Below are 16,809 nucleotides of genomic sequence, written 5' to 3'. Positions count from 1 at the left end.
TCTGTGAAGATCCACTGGGATGGGTTATCCCACAAGTGGGATTATGGCCTTAAATGGAAAATAAGCTGCCACAACAGCCAAAGGTTGGGAAAAATATTATTGTGGGAAAACAAAGTTGTTAGATGTCTTCCATGTTGTAGAGCTGCTCGGTCAGGAAATGCTTCTTAGCGTGGAGAGGAAATATTTGTGCTGTCTAAATGCTTGTTGCATTCTTTTTTTAATTGCCCTTAAAATAGGAAAACGTACCTCTGTTGAAATCCATCTGATACACCCTCTGTACAGGGGACAGGAGGCATAAAAAAACATTTGAGGGAGAGGAGGAGGACAGTGTGTCTTTATGAACACTTAATTTATTTGTTGGCTTCTGTCCCTCCCCACGCCCTATACCCATCAAAAAAAAAATAAAAAAGATGTTTACTATCAAATCCTTTAGCATTACTCAGAGCAATCCAAGAACAGATGATTTCAGTAGCCTTGGAAATTTGACTCTTTCAAACTCTGAAATTCCCAGCCTTGGTGTGCTGAAGCAAGAAGCACCGGGGGTTAGGTTAGGTTGCTCCCGTGCTCACATATCTCTTGGGCAGCTGTAACAAAAACTAAAGCAGAAGCGGGGGTTTCATGGCATGCCCTGGGTGGTGATCCCCAGCCCCGCAGCTGATGGAAGTGCCTCGGCTGCGGGAAGCGCCCGGCCGTGGACACGGAGCACAGCTGGAAACAGCGAGCTCGGCGTGCTGCTGCAGCCCCAGCCCGAGCCATGTGGACAAATTTACTTGTTGTGTGCATGAGATGTCCTCTGAGCAGCGAGATGTGAGCACACGGGCTTGTTGCTGAAGAAGTCAAGGTTAGAAAACGCTCGTATCCGTAAATCGCTGCCCTCTCCGGGAAACTGAACCAGCTTTTCCCTTTTTCCTTCTCCTCTGGAGGATCATGTGGCCCTTTCCCTTACGTGTTTGTACATTAATAACATGTACTTTTATCTATTTCAAAGGTGGAAAGGGCCTCCAGGATCATTTAGCCTGACTTCTGATGTGATACCCGTCACAGGCCTCGCTTTATATTTAAACTGAAATATAACTTAGTGTGTAACTGGAACACAGCTCTGAAGAAACCATCAGGATGCTTTTGGAGAGTTCATTATAAAATTGGTAATTTATGCTAATGGTTAATCACACTTACTATTAAAACGTGAGCGTTTTGCGTCAGCTTGAGGCTTGGGGAGAAAGATCCCGTCAGGTCTGTGTTTCAGGTACCGTACCGCTGGCGGATGCCTGTTCTCCTCGTGGTATCCATTACGCTCGTTAGGGAAGCTATGGGCATTAGCAGCAGGATGAATTTCCCTTCACGTGCAGCGATGTGCTCTTATAGCTTCATTTCCTCGTCTGCTGCCTGGCGTTGCAGAACGTATTTGTCTTACAGGTGTGCAAGGCTGTTCTGGCACCCCGGCGTCCCGCTGGCTCCTGGGTGCTTGCACAGCTTCAAGCGTAGTGACTTCCAAGGCTGCCAGAACGTCACTTCTGTAAGCAGGCTTTGGGGACAGCCGTCCGTAATTATCTCCATACACAGTCATGATGTTATAGTTTATACATTTTGCTTTCCTCAGCCTAAATAATGAAATCCTTTGGGAAACCTTCCTGCTGCCACCACTGCAGCCATTCCCCAGCAGAGACTGTGGATCCAGGATTGCTCCTGCCTACCTGGCAGAGCCGGGGCTCGCCCGCCTGCTGTGCTCAGGTCCGACGATGGCTGTGCAGCTCTGCTGCTGCGTTTGGCAGGCTGACTGCCCCGTCTCAATGCTTTATCCACGAAGATGAAGAAAATTGGATTAGGTGTTTCGCAGTAACACACAGCAGTGATCCTTCAGCGCGAAGCTGATCTGCGCACAGGAGGCTTTGGGGAGCTGGGTATGAGGGTGAGTTATTAACCCGGGGTGATTTCTCGCATGGATGTCTCCAAGGGACGAGCCAGCTGTTAAACGCTTCTGTGTGTCCTCAGAGGACAGCCGTCGGTACCAGAAGAGGTGCTGAGCAGCCCACGTGGCGGTGAGGGACCATTGCTAAGGCAGCATTTGGGTGCACCCAGGGGTACCGACAGGGTGTGAGTGCAGAAATGCCTCCCTGGGCATCACAGTAACACGAAACCTCTTTGTACGGAGGAAACAGAGGCTCTAAATCTTTGTGTTGCAGGCTTTAAGGGCAGTTTCCATCCGGGTGAGCCATGCTGCTTGTTTTCCCCTTGCCAGGCTGAGCCCCGCTTCCCTGCAGTGGGGTTTTCCCTTGATTTTTGACCTCCTGGCAGCCCCCGGGACAGCGGGACCACAGCGAACCTGCGCTCCTCGCAGCAGCTAAACGTGTCAAATTGAATCTTTCTGCAACATAGCTTCCCTCTGGGCGTAAAGTCTGGAAAACTGAGCCACAGCAGCCCACATAGCAATTAGTGTTACCTTATATATGCCACCAGTAAAGGTAACCGTGTGTGAAATGCTGAAAAACCGAATGCATTTAAATAGACGTGTTCTAAGGAAATGAGATGCGGGAGCTGCATCTCCGCTCATGGAGAGCGTGAGGTGACTCCGCTTACAAAGGCCAGGACTAAACTGCATTTTAAGAAATTCATGAAATTAAGCATCAATGCTGTGGTCTTGCAGTGCCGTGCTGCAGGAAGGGAAGCATCCCTCTTTTTGGAGGGTGTAAGCAGCCCGATGCAAGGATGGGTGAATTGTCTTAAAGCCGGTAGGTAAACATGACCTGGCAGGAGAGCCACACCTCTCGGGATGTGGTTTCACGAGCCATTTCAGCTGCTCTCCACTCGGGCTCTTGTCCAAAAGGGCATCCTCGTTCCCACGTGCTTCCGCGTCCTTTGCACCAGCATTCAGAACCGTGTCACCGGGATGCTCTGGCCAAAAATTGAGCCCGCAGTTAGGATGCTTCGTTTTCCAGCTGGACCAGCTCATGGATGTGGCGGGCCATGGGATGGCATGCATGCTGGCACAGCGTGGGGAGTGCTCTGCACGTTTTGGGATAGTAAACATTTAATAAACAACCGAGGGCCTAGCAGTAAGACACCCACGTAGTCAGCATCCTCCTCCCCCAGCTGTTCATTGTCTACCCTTGAAACGTCCTGCAGCCCCCCCGCGCTGTGCCATCGCAGCATCTGTGCTGCCTCGCAGCGGAGCCGATCTGCTGAAATAATGCTTTTGCTGAAATAATGCTGGCACGGGGCTGGCGAGCGTGTAACCGAGGCCTCGTGGCTCTGCTTCGGTCCCTGCGGGTGTGAGCAGGGAGCAGCCGAGTGACCGCAGGCTGCTGCTCCGAGCAGGGGCTGCTTGGGAGCGCTGCCACGGCTGTGCTTCTGGGGCAGGTTTTCTGCAAGGAGAGGAGAAGAGAGAAGGCTTTTCTGCACTCCTTTTCTGAAGCTGGCCAGTGTGGCTTTGTGGGAGGGGGTGTCAGCAGTATTTGATAACCCTTTCTCGTGTTTTCTTAGCGGCTGAATGAGAAAAGGGAGAAGCAGGTCTTCCTCGTCTCTTAGCAGAATGTTTTTCTTCCCAGGAATTATCCTAGCCTATAAAATGAAACAAGAGACCTCAGATAGCATCAACACTTATAGTTGGTCTGTGTGTGCTATTTAATGGCAGTGTCTTGTTTTTTCCCCGGAGAGAAGGAAATGCACCCCATTAAGTGCTCATGTCACGAGCCTGCACCCCGGGGGATAAATATTTCAAATATTAATGCTGAGTAATTTTTAAAAGGTTCGGTACAAGTTTTATTTTAAGCATTCTGCAAATTATTTAAGACCACTAAAACAAAATGCAATTCAGATCAGCTCATCCCGTGATCAGTATGTGATGATTTGAAAATCTGCTTCTTCCCACAAGCACCATTGTGCATCTGATCAGGCATTGGTACAATGGGGAAATTGTAATCTGCTTCTGCGTGTCTGTAGGTAGACACGATGTACAATTTACCTAGGCAGTGAGTGAAGGGAACACTTTAAATATCCTTTCACTCTAATACAGTTGTATGCATTGCAAATGAGTTACTCTTTTGGAAAAAAGAAGTAAAACCTGACTTGCATTGAAGTTCGCTGCTATTAACATAAATGGAGCCAGGGACTCCCGCCAGAACTTCTGTGATTTCCTTGATATCTCTGCGACTTAGTACAGCACTTTAACTTTTCCATATGTGTTCTCTGATTTATAACACAGCAGTACTTTATTTTGCTCTAGTAAAACTCTTTCATATGCTCAGCTGTGCCAAAAGCTTCATATGTTATTGATTAAACAAACTCCCCGTGTTCCAGGATTTGGGCTGTTGTGAGGCTGGTGGTAACTTCAGCGGAGCGATGACTGCGATGGTCATTTTTGACAGGAGCTGGGGAAGCGCCCCATCAACCAGTTATCAACCAGTTAGCCTCCAGTTTGCGGAGAGGAGCCGCTTTTCTCACCCCTACGCCCGCACCTTGCTGGTCCATCAGCTCCCCGCGGCTCGTGGTCATCTGTGGGGGGACACGATGATGTTGTTGGCTTGTAGTGATGCTGGGAGGAGGATTAACAGGAATTTCATCTCGACTCCTTCACAGGCAATTAGCGACAGCTGCTGCTAGAGAAAGAGCGTGATGATTAACACAGTGACCTTTGCAAAGATCAGCTTGCCTTCTTGGAGGCATTCCTGTCGGATGGACTTGTGAGGGAAGCAGAGCTGTTAGCGCTGCGGCACGGAGCGGAGTGCGTGGGCGCTTTGGGTTTCGGTGGAGCCAGGCTTGTGCTTCATTAATAACACAATTAGGTTGTAATAAACAGGGGTTTCCTGTTAGACTGCGAGGCATTTGCTGTGTCTCAGGTTTTTCTGTTTCTTTAAAGCACCAGGGATCGGCCTTACCAGCACCCACAGCAACGCAGTCCTGTGCGCTCGGACATCAGCTCTTCCCTTGGGGTTGTTTCAGCTCACGGGGTTTTACTCACTGGCTTTAGCACTTGTGAGAACAAGGCAAAAGGGAAAGAAATGCACTTCTGTACCCAAGTGTGCTGTGTCCCCTTAAAAATCCTGTAGAGCTGCAATTTTTTTGAGGTTTAATGACCCCTGATTTCTGTAATGCCTTATTTTGTTCACTTTCAGCATGTTTTTATTCCCCAGTCAAATAAAAAGTATTAAAAAAAACAATAAGAACAAAGCCTTCGCTTTCCATTCGAGAGAAAATGCTTCGAAAGCTCTATTTGTGCTACGCAGGTAAATAATTAGATTGTTGATGAATTAGCTTCACTTTGAAGAATAAAGCTGCGGTGTTGCTAATTAAGTTGTGATACGGGAGGAGAGACGTGGAAGTTTGGGGCAGTTTCGGGATGAAGGGCACTGCCAAACCAGGGGAGCACAGGACGTGGCGACGATGCACCCGCGCTGCTCGCTGCCCCATCTCCTGATGCCTCAGTGCTTGCTGCATCTTCCAGCTCTCCAGCCTTGTTTAAATTCCCAGTTTCTGTGTTTTTCCGTGGCAGCGAGTTCAGAGAGATAATACGCTTTTTCTGCATAAGACTTTTCCTTTTATCAGTTTGAAATTAACAATATTTGAATCAAATGGCCGCTTATTCCTGTATTTTGAGACAAGAAGAATAGAAGTCTGTGATATATTTTCATTATATCACTATTTTATATGCTTTTCATCATGAGCCATATTATGCCCATTGCTACATGAATAATCTCATATATTTTCTTTCCTCACAGAGCAGGGCTTTTTCAGCCCTTTGATCATTTTCATCACCCTCTTCTAAAGCCCCTTTTAAGTCCGTAATAATACTCTTTTTCAGATGAGGTGAAGACTATTCTGGGATTAGGCAGCATCATTTTAATAATGTTATAATCTTTGTACTATTATTTTCCGTCCCGTTCACCAAGCAGACCAACATCTCTGCCTCCCTCGCCATCCCCTTTTCCCCCCGGATTGCCGCAGAGCAGCACCAAGACACTCTGATGCTCTGGTCTCCTTCCAAGTTAATGTTGTTAATTAAGAACTCTGTGAAAAATACATTGATTCCCCTCTCCTCCTTGATTAATATTTATCAATCAGCTTTCGTGTCAATTTGCCGTTCCGTTGCCTTTGCTCCTGGTCACTTGGTTGGTCTTGGGCTTTGACAAACTTATCTCTGTGTCACCTCTATATTTTGCTACCTTGCAAATTCATCTCTTTTTCCAGATCCTTACTAAATCTATGAGACAGTGGTTTTAATACCAAACCCTGTGGCGTCCTCTTGAACCTTTTGCTATGATGAAAATTTACTATTTAATACCGTGTTCTTTCTCTTTTGATCAACGGCAGTATTTGCCATCTTTCCTTCTCCCCCTTCGCTGTTTTGCAGCAAAACGAGTTGCCATCTGATGGGTCTGCCTCGTTAAATCCCTCGGACAGGTTGATAAACTCCCAGACAAACGCAGGACTGGTTTCTTCTGCAGAAGCTGATGCTGGCTTATGCCTTCTGGGGATTTCCTCCTTGTCACTGCTTTTGTTTGTGGTGTGGCAAAACCCCGGGGGACCCGTGCTGATCGGGGAGCGTTTTATCTCCTTCAGCATGGCTCACCCACTGAGCTGGGCTGCGGGAGCAGTGCCCGAAATCTGCTCTGCTGGTGCCCGAGAGCAGTCTGATGGCTTCTGGTGCCTCCCCTGCTATCTGACGTGGTGTAGGCACAGGTGATGGGCCCGTCCCTGGTGGTTTGTTAGTGCTGAATTTCTCTATTTTGCTCTTGGTGCCTGCATCCCCCTGGGGCTCCACAGGCAGCACCAGGGCTTTGTGCATTTTAGAAACTCTGGTTTTCTTTCATCCCATACTGTGTTTTTGATCACCTCTTTGGCCACCCCTGACCACCGCGGTGATTCTGGCTTTCTCCATCAGTGACCGTGGCAGCACCGTCACGCATGACACGTTTGCTTTGAGCTGGGGACCCCTGTGCTGCCTCCTTTCTTCCCCATCCCCTGCCCTGCCTGCCTCTCTCTGCACCTACAGCTGTTTTCCCAATAATAATGAGCTTTCTAGTGCTGCTAAGGACTCTGCTTTCTATGGTACTTTATGTCTTGGTGTTAACCACAAATTATAACAATGCTAATGGAAAATGAATAAAGAAACTTGAAGTGTATTTTTATAAGCAGTGGCTAGAAAATATCTGTTGTGACTCAGTACCCCGGTGGTTTGGTGCAGTGATGTTCTGTCAGATAATGTTTGTTGAAGGAAGCAAGTAAAGCACCTGCATTTGCTGTGTGACAATGCTGGGATGCTCTTTCTGATTACCACGACGAAGCCAGGACCTGCCTGCCTGCCCTGCCAGGGATGGGCAGGGCTATGGCAGCACTGAGCGGCCACAGAGCTTGGCAGAAAGCCTGCATGGGACCCCGGGCTGTTTGCAACCATGGGAGCCTTTTGGGATGTTCATCCTGCCCTTCCTGGTCCCTCCTGCCCTTCCTGGTTCCACCTGGCAGATACAGCTCCCAGAAATCTGGCCCCGACGGTGTTTGATTTGTCCCAGCGGGTGCATATATCCTAAGCTGTCAAAATATTTATGGTTTTAAAAGACGAGCTTGAGGCTGCAAATATCAGCCTGCTGGCCCATGGAGCAGGAGGCCTCTCTCTGCAAGTGGGATTTCAACACCTTGCTCATCATGCACGAGCACGGCTGGTGTTTCTTAAGACCTGAAGGACAAGACCTGCTCAATCTCATCCTGCCCAGCAGGGGCAGAGACTTTTGGGGGTATTTTGGCTGCTGAGCTCTCCTATCTTTTTCTTTCCCTGCTACTAAACTAAGGTTTTTTACCGTCTCTATTTGTGGGCTGTCACAGCTGTCACCTGCAGCTCCACACAGCCCAGCAGTCCCTGCCTTGCGGCTGTTGGGATTGCTTTGGGATTCTGTTGATGACACGTCTCTAAAGTTGGTTTCTTCCTTTCACAGCCAAACAAGCAAATGGCAAAATTTAGCTTTTGATGGTATGAAATGTTTATGGTGGAGTTATTGCTGATGGCTGGGTAGCTGTGCAAGGGCTGTCCCAGCTGTGTGCCGCAGCAGGACCAACCTTTTGCACATCTCAGCAGCTGAACCGAATTCACTGATGCGGCACAGTCACTCCTGATACCCGTTTTAACGGTCCGGTGAAATTCCATTAGCAAACACCTAACGAATGTTGCGGTTCAATCAGGGCAGTTCAGGGCGTGATGTGTGGAGCGGTGCCAGCATTATATAAATCATTAAACATCAAAACGTAAAATCGACAATCATCACCTGGGGCCGAGGGCGCCTGCACCTCGCTCCAGGTGAGGTTGGGATGCTCGCTGTGCTCGATAACGTCTATGGAGAAAGTTTAGCTTTCTGCTCTCACTCCCCCTGTGTTGTGACTGACTGCGCTTGCTTTTGGCTGCTTTGCCCCTGGAAACTCTGGTGTTTGTGTTGATCGCAGCACTCGCAGCAGAAGGGTCAAAATGCGCCGTTGCGCTCTCGAAGCCAAGATTTTATAAACAGATTAGAGGCCTGGGAGTTGTTTTTAGTTTTTAAGCAAAGTCTCTCAAAAGCCTTCCTAATGAGAGGCAAATCCAGCTAGCAGAGGCGGTGCGCTGGCTTCGGGACAGGCTGAGCGGGAGAGAGGGAGCTGCCCGGCGCAGCCCTGCCAGCAGAGGTTATCTGCACACAACAAAAGCACGGGCAAGTGCTCCTGAAATGTGGGTGTACGGAGAACGTGCCACCCGCTCCCCGGGAAGCTGAACGCCATTTGAGAGACAGAACACAGGATTATAGGACTCTTGACTATATATATGCGTGTCCACATGGATGAATGACCCTGAGATTTCAGAGTGGGGGCTTTGGTGGCATTGGCCTGATTTTGTGCCCATCTGCTGTTTTAGGCTCAGATTAGGTCTTTTGCTTTGACTCAAAAACTGAAAGTGGATAAGCAGGGTGGATGCAGGCATCCCAGCCCTTCCCTCTGCTGGCAAACCCGCTTCACCTCATTGTCACTTCAGTAAGAGCAAAGCCACAACATTCTTCTCTCCCTTTGTGCTAAGCAAGTGCCTCTGGGATGGACTGAAACCTTTGAGAAGCCCACAGCAGATCAGCTGGGGGCCCCCGCATCAAAAACAAACCTTGGCAGCTGCTGCCGGGCACAGATGGGGAGAGATAACGGAGCCAAGGGAGGAGCCGATGCTTGGTCAGCGTGATGCTCGGTCGGCACGATGCTCAGCCGGTGTGAGGCTTGGTTGGCCTGATGCTCAGCCAGACTCCCAGCTCTGTCCTGCAGGCTCCCACCTAACGCTGAATTTCTATCTTTATTAAAGCAGTGTATTTTAAGCCCGAAGCAATGTGTTATCTCTCAGGAAAACACAAGATGAGTCTTTTTTTTAATATAGTTACAGCAAGGAGTTTCTGTCCTGCAACACTTGTTGTCAGGGTATTTTAAGAGCTCTACCCTCTTGTGCTGGGAGGGACTACAGTAAATACGGAGACAGTGAGCCTTGCTGCTTGGAAAGGTCAGGAAAGGCTCTGTGCTGAACTGCCACTACCTGAAAGATTTGTTCAGCCTAATTAGCAGCAAATCGCTTCTGCGTCCAGCCTGACTTGCAGATGTGGGAGCCGGCTTCGCCCCTGTCCCCTGCTGCCCTCGGTGGTTTTTCAGGGCCCTCCCTGGGTTAGCAGTCGAGGGGCATGCAAGGAAAGCAGGCTTGTATCTTAGTGTCATCGCAGCCTCACGAGTGCGAAATGGCGTTACTGGAAAGTCGTGAGGAGCTGCACACCCATCTCTGGCTTTGTCTCAGGCTGTTCAAGCCGTCACCGTAACTGGTCACGATCGATCAGCTTTTAAATTTCATGAAATTTTAATTAAAGAATGGAAAGCCTACTAAGACATCATAGGACAAGAGCACTGGAAACAAATACAATTTCACTTCCAACCATTAGCTGGAAAAGCAGCAAATGGTTGACTGCACATCACCATCGCAGCCTAATGAAAAGTACAGCTCTTGGCTTCAGCGGGCAGGTCATTAGTGCCTGAATAATCAGTGACATTTCCCTTCTCGGTCTGACACAAACGAAGTGCAGTGCTCTGGAAAAAGCCATTAAGCACAAAGCCCTGCGTTCTGCTCCAGGTACTGCAGAACGAGGCCTGATGCCTGCAGCGGGGACTCGCTCGCAGCCGCACAGCCCTAACCCTAAACCCAGGTGTGCCGAGATCCCGAGGCTTGGTGCTGCCACGTGTGACTCTGCCCTTTCTCCCTGCCACAACACAAAGCGAGGTTTGCTCCTCATAGATGCAGCTACTAAAAGATATGTGCGTGAAAACCTCTCATGTGGACAATGTGGGAGCTTAGAGGTAAATGCTTACATCTGAGAGCTAGCACCAGGTAAAGAGCGTGTTCATTGTGTGGTGAATTCAAAGCCCGACGCCCTCCTGTGAATTCCTGTGGAAGCCCCTGATGCTGGGTGTTAACCTGTGTTTCTACAAACCCTCCAGCGACTTAGAAAATAATGCAGAAAAGCCCGAAGGTTGACAGGAGACCCGGTGCCTTGCGTGGCCTTGCTGCGTGGGGCGAAGCAGTGAGTCCCCAAGGTTGTCTGGGGGGAAGGGACCCCATGGGGGGCGTTTGTTGTAGGCAAAAGCATTAGAGAGCGCTTGACTCAGAACATTGTTGTCTTGGAAACTCTGTGCTTTGGAGCTGCGTATTGTTTGATCTTCAAAACACACTTTTTTTATTTGCTTATGGACCCCAAAATAGAAAATGTTGATGCAGTCAGTGTATCTTTTTTCAATGGCTCTGGTTTATATTTAGCCCCATGCTGGAAGCTCCGGTGCAGTATTTTTGGTCGTGTTAGCTGTCCTGGCTGTGTTTGGGCTGTGGGTCTAATATTCGGTGGATAAACATGTTTTGGTGTAGTTCTGTGAGCTATAACCTTACTGAAAACACATGAACAACCACAGATAAATGTGTGTGTTTACTAAGTACACAAGTCTCATTAGTAATGTGGTAAAAGTGACCCAGGAAAGTTCATTAATCGGTAACCAATTCCACTCCCAGCCATTGTACAGTTGGTTCCGGCTGAAGGCACTCAGTAGTTTTGTTGTTTAAAAAGGGCGTGCCGATAAGATGTTGTCTTGAAATAAAATCTTTATTGCCCTATTAAAAGTTACTTGTTTATTTATATTACATTGTTATGCTTCTTTAAGGTGTGTATCTGAACACTTGAATTTATATAAGCACCCCAGCTGCTATTGCCACGTGATATTCTGTATTTTGGTTCGCTTAGGGGAGCTACAATGACCGTAATTAGTTTTGTCCTTTAGGATCCCTTTGGGACTCTGCTCCGAGGCAGTGCTGGCAGGTCCCCACGTCAGGCTGGGCACCAGGCTTTTTGTGTCCAGCTCTGCTCCTTAGGCAGTTCTCCCCGTCCAGCCATGCTACAAAACCCAGGTCGTTTTCCAGCTGGCATCACCAGCTCTTCACATGTGCCGTGGGAGGGATGCCACTGCTCAAAGCCATGGCATCTTCTCGTCACGCTTGCTTGCGTTTGCCCCCCACATGGCAAGGAACTTGATGGTGGGAGAAGGATCGGGCCTACACACATGCACTAGACATGGACCTCGTCTGTCCAGCCCCTGTCAGGCCATCATATTGCATCCATCTGCTTCCTGGGCAGCTCAATAAAGTGAAAGGCATTTCTGGCTGGTTTTCTGTCTGCAGAAGACCACTGGGGTCTGCCTCAGCAGCCTGAGGCGGGTGTTCCTGGGGGGCTGTGGCCGTGCAGCATCCCCCTTGCCAGTACTTCTCCCCCCATCACCTGGTGTTGTGCAGGCACTCGCCTGCTTCCAGCCCACAGCACTGAGCCACGGGGCCCTGTGGGGTTTTGGGGCACCGAGTGCTTCTTTCACCATAAAAGAGGACAGCAAGCACGTTCTCTCTCACCACAGGCAGAATATGTATTCAGGGCTTGCATGAAGACGGGGAGGGCTGAATGAAAACCTGTGGGGTTTCTGTGGGCACGGGAGCAGCTGTCTGTCTGTCCACTCTGTGGACAAGACCTCTCAGTATGCCAGGAGCTGCTTGCGCCTGCCATTCCTGCGGTCAGGAGCATCCCTTCCACAGCCGCTACAACCAAGCACTTAAAAGCCTCTCGAGCCAGCCTTGGTGGCTTGTTCTCCCTGGAGATGCCCCATGCCATCTGGAGAAAGCCCCCGCGATGCCGCTGCCTTCGCCCCAGTTATTCATGCTGGGCCATCTGCAGCAGCCGTGTCTGTGGCGCAGCTGAGCACGTGGTGCTAGCTCCCTCCCCGCGAGCCCAAGGTTTGGCTTCTGCTCACCCTGCTGATAAACTGCCCTTTGAAACAGGCCTTGCGAGGGAATTTTAGGGTCTTTTCTGTGGCAAGGAAAGCATGGGGATGCGGTGCTGTGTGGCCACGGCCCTATCTGCCACAGCTTCAGGGTTGGTGTGCGGAGGTCCCCAGTTGTGTCCTCTCTTGGAGACCGGCTCTCATCTCGTGCCCAAAGCTTTTGCTCTTAAACTCTTATTTTTGCACCACAAGGGAACCCAAGCAAGGTGCAAGGCAATTGAAAATATTTATATTCTTTGTTTTTATCATGGTTTTACCAGGTCAGCGACACCAGTACTTCCAGTTCTTTTTCACTTGACTCCTGGTCCCCACTGCTCGCTACAGCAGTTGCCTTCTCACACACACAAAGTGCTGGAGCTGCAGAGGGGCACAGTATTGCTCTTAAAATTAATGCCAGCAGCATGTGTAGCAAAGAAGAACTAACTTGCAGCATATTTTTTGCTGCATGCTTTGGTCACATAGCATCAGGTCATAGTTCTATATGACCCAGGAACTGAACTTAAAGAGAAAAACAGAAATAGCTTTTTCGTTGTGGTTCTGTAACTTCGTGGAGGTAGGGAAGGGATGAATGCTTTTGCTTTTGCAGCTTGAAACCCTTCAGAGCACAGAGGAGAAAACTCTTCTCTTTCTCATCCGCAGGCGACGTTGTGGATATCTATCAGCGGGAGTTTCTGGCTCTCCGGGACCGACTGCATGCAGCCGAGCAGGAGAGCCTGAAGCGCTCGAAGGAGCTGAACCTGGTCCTGGAGGAGATCAAGCGAGCCATCTCGGAGAAGCAGGCCCTGCGGGATATCAACCGGACCTGGAGCAGCTTATCTGGTGAATAACAGGAGCTGAGGATCTTGGGATGTTTTGAAGGTTGCTAGAGAGAAGGTAGAGAGGTGCGCGTGCGTGCAGGGCTGCAGGTAGGACGGTGCTCTTCTCCTTCCTGGCACCAGCAAATTGTGGGGCTCAGAGGGCTTGATATGTTCTTTATTTTTATTATTTAATGCAATGGACTTGGGAACTCTTAAACTCCTGTTTAATTACAGGTGCATATGCATCATTAAACATTGAGATTTGCCTCTGCCAGTGATTTTTGCCAACTTGCTTGCTTATAGTTGTTTTTTTTTTTTCTTGCAAGTCATACATACCGTTTCCTATGGCTGTACTGAATCCATATGGAAAATGGGTATCTGAAGACAGGGGAGAGGAAGGAGTTAGACTGGCTGAGCACCCCTTGCCAATTTATTTGTTCATTTTTTTTAAGTTGCTCAGTTGAAGAAAATTGGATCTCTCCAGAAAGATCTGATTTGGCCTTCAGTTGATCTTCATTCTCCCCTTTCCTTCCCAAATATTTTGGGACTTCTCTAAGGCTCTCATGGCTCCAGCTGAACTTTAATTGGGTTTGTGGTAGTGTGTTAAAGGTTGGCCTGATTTTTTTATAACCCAGCAGTAGTCTCAGGTGGCCAGGCTGCTCTAAAAAGGTTATTTGCCTTGCAGTCTCTTCCTACATACGGTTCCTTGCGTATTGATTCCCTTTTCCTTTTTAAGACGAAACCAAGTTAAAACTGTGGAATATCACCAACAAGAATGTGCTGCACCTTCCCACCATCTTCCATCATTTGCCACATTTGCTGTCAAAGGAGAACAGTCTGCAGCCAGCCGTGCATGTGGGACAGGGGCGCACTGGAGGTAAATGGGAATTAGTGCTGCTTCTGGTGCTCTTCCTCTCAGCTGGTGCCTGTCCCTGCCCTTTCCTCTGGGCCTGGCTGCGGTGCGGAGCTGAGCAGGACTGGAGGAACGGCTGCATGCATCATGCAAGCTTCCTTGGTGCAGCGGCACATGGGGTGGGTAAGCCATGTAGCCTCTGCGAGCCAGGATGTCTGAAGGATGTCTGTGCTCTTGAAATGTTCTCGGTGCTTCTCTCAGACGTTTTTTGCTGCTTTCCATCTCCAGAGCGCTCTGGGCTTTGCCTATAAGGTGGTCAGATGAGAGCACAGTTTGCAGTGCATTTTGTGGAGACTCTAACCTGTCTTAGGAGACAAATCCCACCTGGAGTAGGACTTTGGTTCCCAGGCAATTCACCCCCCAACTCCCAAATCCCAACACAAAGCCAAACAGCCAACTGATCCCTCCTAAACTGAGGTGCTTCTGGCCATGGGAGGGAGTTGGAGAACAAGGGTGGTCTTGAAGTTACCGTCATGGTCTGGAAAGGCCCTTGGGAGGGGAGGGATTTGGGGCATTTCTTAAGGCATCGGTCTTTGGGGGAGAAAAGAAGGAATCTCTGATTCCTTTCTATTTTTCATAAAGCAGTACAAAACCAAGATTGCTGGCTGAATGGGCTCACCCCGAGTTAGGCATAACTAGGCTGCTCATGGCCGTGAACACCTTGACACTCCCATGCCCCACGTTTCCAAAATTAAGCCTCAGCAAGGCTGCTGGTGCAGGAGAGCCCTTGGCCAACCACCCCTGCAGATGCTTGCAGAGGCCGGGCAGAGCGTGAACAGCAGGTCCCAGCTGTCCTGGAAGCATCTGGCCGCAATGGGTGCCCTGCCAGCTGGGAGCACTGAGGTGCTGCTGGTCAGTACTGGGCTGGGGCATTGGAGCATGGAAGTCCCACACAGCCCAGGCACCCACCAACCTGCTGAGCACCTTTGGGTTTTAATGATGGAGCCGGGCACCAAGCAGGAGAACTACGAGGCGGTCATGGGAACTGCAAGAAATGTCTTGTCCCAGCACACCCCCTCTCTAAAATCTCTTCTTGGCCCTGGGCAGTGTCCGTCGTGATGGGAATCCCCAGTGTGAAGCGGGAGGTGCACTCCTACCTGACAGACACCCTCAGCTCCCTCATCTCCGAGCTCACGCAGCAGGAGAAGGAGGACTCGGTCATCGTCGTCCTCATCGCTGAGGTAAGACGGAGCTGGGCCTGTTGATCCCTCTTCTCTGGCCCCGTCCCACCCGGGCCTGCCAGACTGGGTGCCAAACAGGACGGCTGCATGCCCGGAGGCTAGATCTTGCCACTGGCCAGGGCAGATAGGCCCAGCCTTGGGCTGCTGTCCCACCAGGATCATTAGGTGCATCCCACCCAAAATGAAGCCCTGGTTCAGGCAGGGAAGGTCAGGGCACGAGCAGGAAAATGCCTCACGTCGGCAGCTGCCAGTGTGGCACGTGCTTTGATCTGGTCTAAATCATGCTGCCTCTTGCAGGGTGCTGGAGTGGTTGTTCCCAAAACAAGCTGGAGTGGCCCCATGGCCACATCTCAGGGGTTCTCAGCAGCAGCTTGGTTTCTCAGCCGTAGCTCTGAAATAGCTCTAACACCTCTCTCCAGACCCAAGAGCCCACTTATTTGGGGCTGAGACTAATACGCTGCTTTGTACGCCTGTCTGGAGCCCAGGATCAGTTGCTGAATCCAGAGGCTAAAAAGCCTTGATACATTAATCCACAAGAGCTGCTTTTATCTACGGGGTTAGATGGTTATTTTTCTCCATGGCTTTCCCCTCAGGATTATTTTTGTGAGCCTGAAATGCATTTGTCTTAATTTCCAGAAATTCAGTGAGGATGATAAACCTCAGTGGCTTGTTACTGGGAGCGGAACAAAGATAAACGCCTGCTTTTGCAGCCTCTTTACCCGTGATTTGATGTTTAGAGTTGCGTTTGGCTGTCGGGTCCCTGGCTGGTATTTCCGTAACAGAGCTTGAGCCTCGTTTGTCCCCTCGAGAAAACCCTCCCTTGTCACTGTTGCAGCGTGGAGGTGCTGGCCTTGGCTGGTGACACACGTCCCCACATCACACGTGTCACCTCCACCCAGTGCTGGGGCAGCAGCAGCTGACCCCAGCTTCTTCACTGCTGCGTCTGCAGATCCGCCCGGACCCGCGGTCCCGGTCCCGTGATCGCTGCAACCTCCCAGAACAATACAGCCGCCAGGAAACGCGCACGTTTCTGCTCCTGGGTCTCCTGCCCTTTGTTCTTGGGTTTGTTTTCCCGGTCACCCTGCAAATGTTTTCTGTCCCGTGCAGATAGCGCCTCGCAGCGCTGCCGACCTTTGCCTCCGAACCGCCGCAGGTTGCGGGGTGGGTTGTGGGAACAAGCTGTTGGGTTAGGACGAAAAGTGTTGAAACGAACTTGAAATGAAAATGCGAGCATGTAAATAACCCGCTGTTTTTCACAAGAGGGGTGGAGATCCTCTTCTGCCGAGAGTATTGTTTGGATGAAAGCCAGCGTGTATTAAAAAACAAGCAAATAGCCCAGCGGTTAGCACTTTGTGCAAACACTGGAGGGGCAGAAGCACCATGAGAGCAGGGGGGACGATGCACAGGGTCTTGTATTTTCTGGTGTGGTTTGGCTCTGTGGTGGATTGGGCTAATTCTGGCTCCAAAGGAGGACTCCTAGGAGTCCGTCAGAGCATTAAAAGGGAAAAAAGGAGACACACAGATAAAGGATGGTGACACCTGAGGTGCTGACGGTATATTGGGGAATATTCCAGGT

General features: G+C 49.9%; 1 protein-coding gene across 4 annotated transcripts in view; it reads left to right on the top strand.

Moving 5' to 3' along the window:
- MGAT4B (alpha-1,3-mannosyl-glycoprotein 4-beta-N-acetylglucosaminyltransferase B) overlaps window positions 1–16,809 on the top strand; it is a 47,272-nt gene that overhangs the window by 19,501 nt on the left and 10,962 nt on the right. For all 4 annotated transcript variants that reach the window (XM_040573456.1, XM_040573455.1, XM_040573458.1 and 1 more), the window contains 3 exons: window positions 12,982–13,161; window positions 13,876–14,016; window positions 15,100–15,233. In XM_040573456.1, coding sequence (XP_040429390.1) covers window positions 12,982–13,161; window positions 13,876–14,016; window positions 15,100–15,233 — 455 coding nt within the window. The remainder of the gene's footprint in view (window positions 1–12,981; window positions 13,162–13,875; window positions 14,017–15,099; window positions 15,234–16,809) is intronic.

Source organism: Cygnus olor, chromosome 14, assembly GCF_009769625.2.
Source record: "Cygnus olor isolate bCygOlo1 chromosome 14, bCygOlo1.pri.v2, whole genome shotgun sequence".
Classification (NCBI taxonomy): Eukaryota; Metazoa; Chordata; class Aves; order Anseriformes; family Anatidae; genus Cygnus; species Cygnus olor.
The sequence above is the reverse complement of the archived record's forward strand: the minus strand, read 5'-3'. Positions and strand labels throughout refer to the sequence as shown.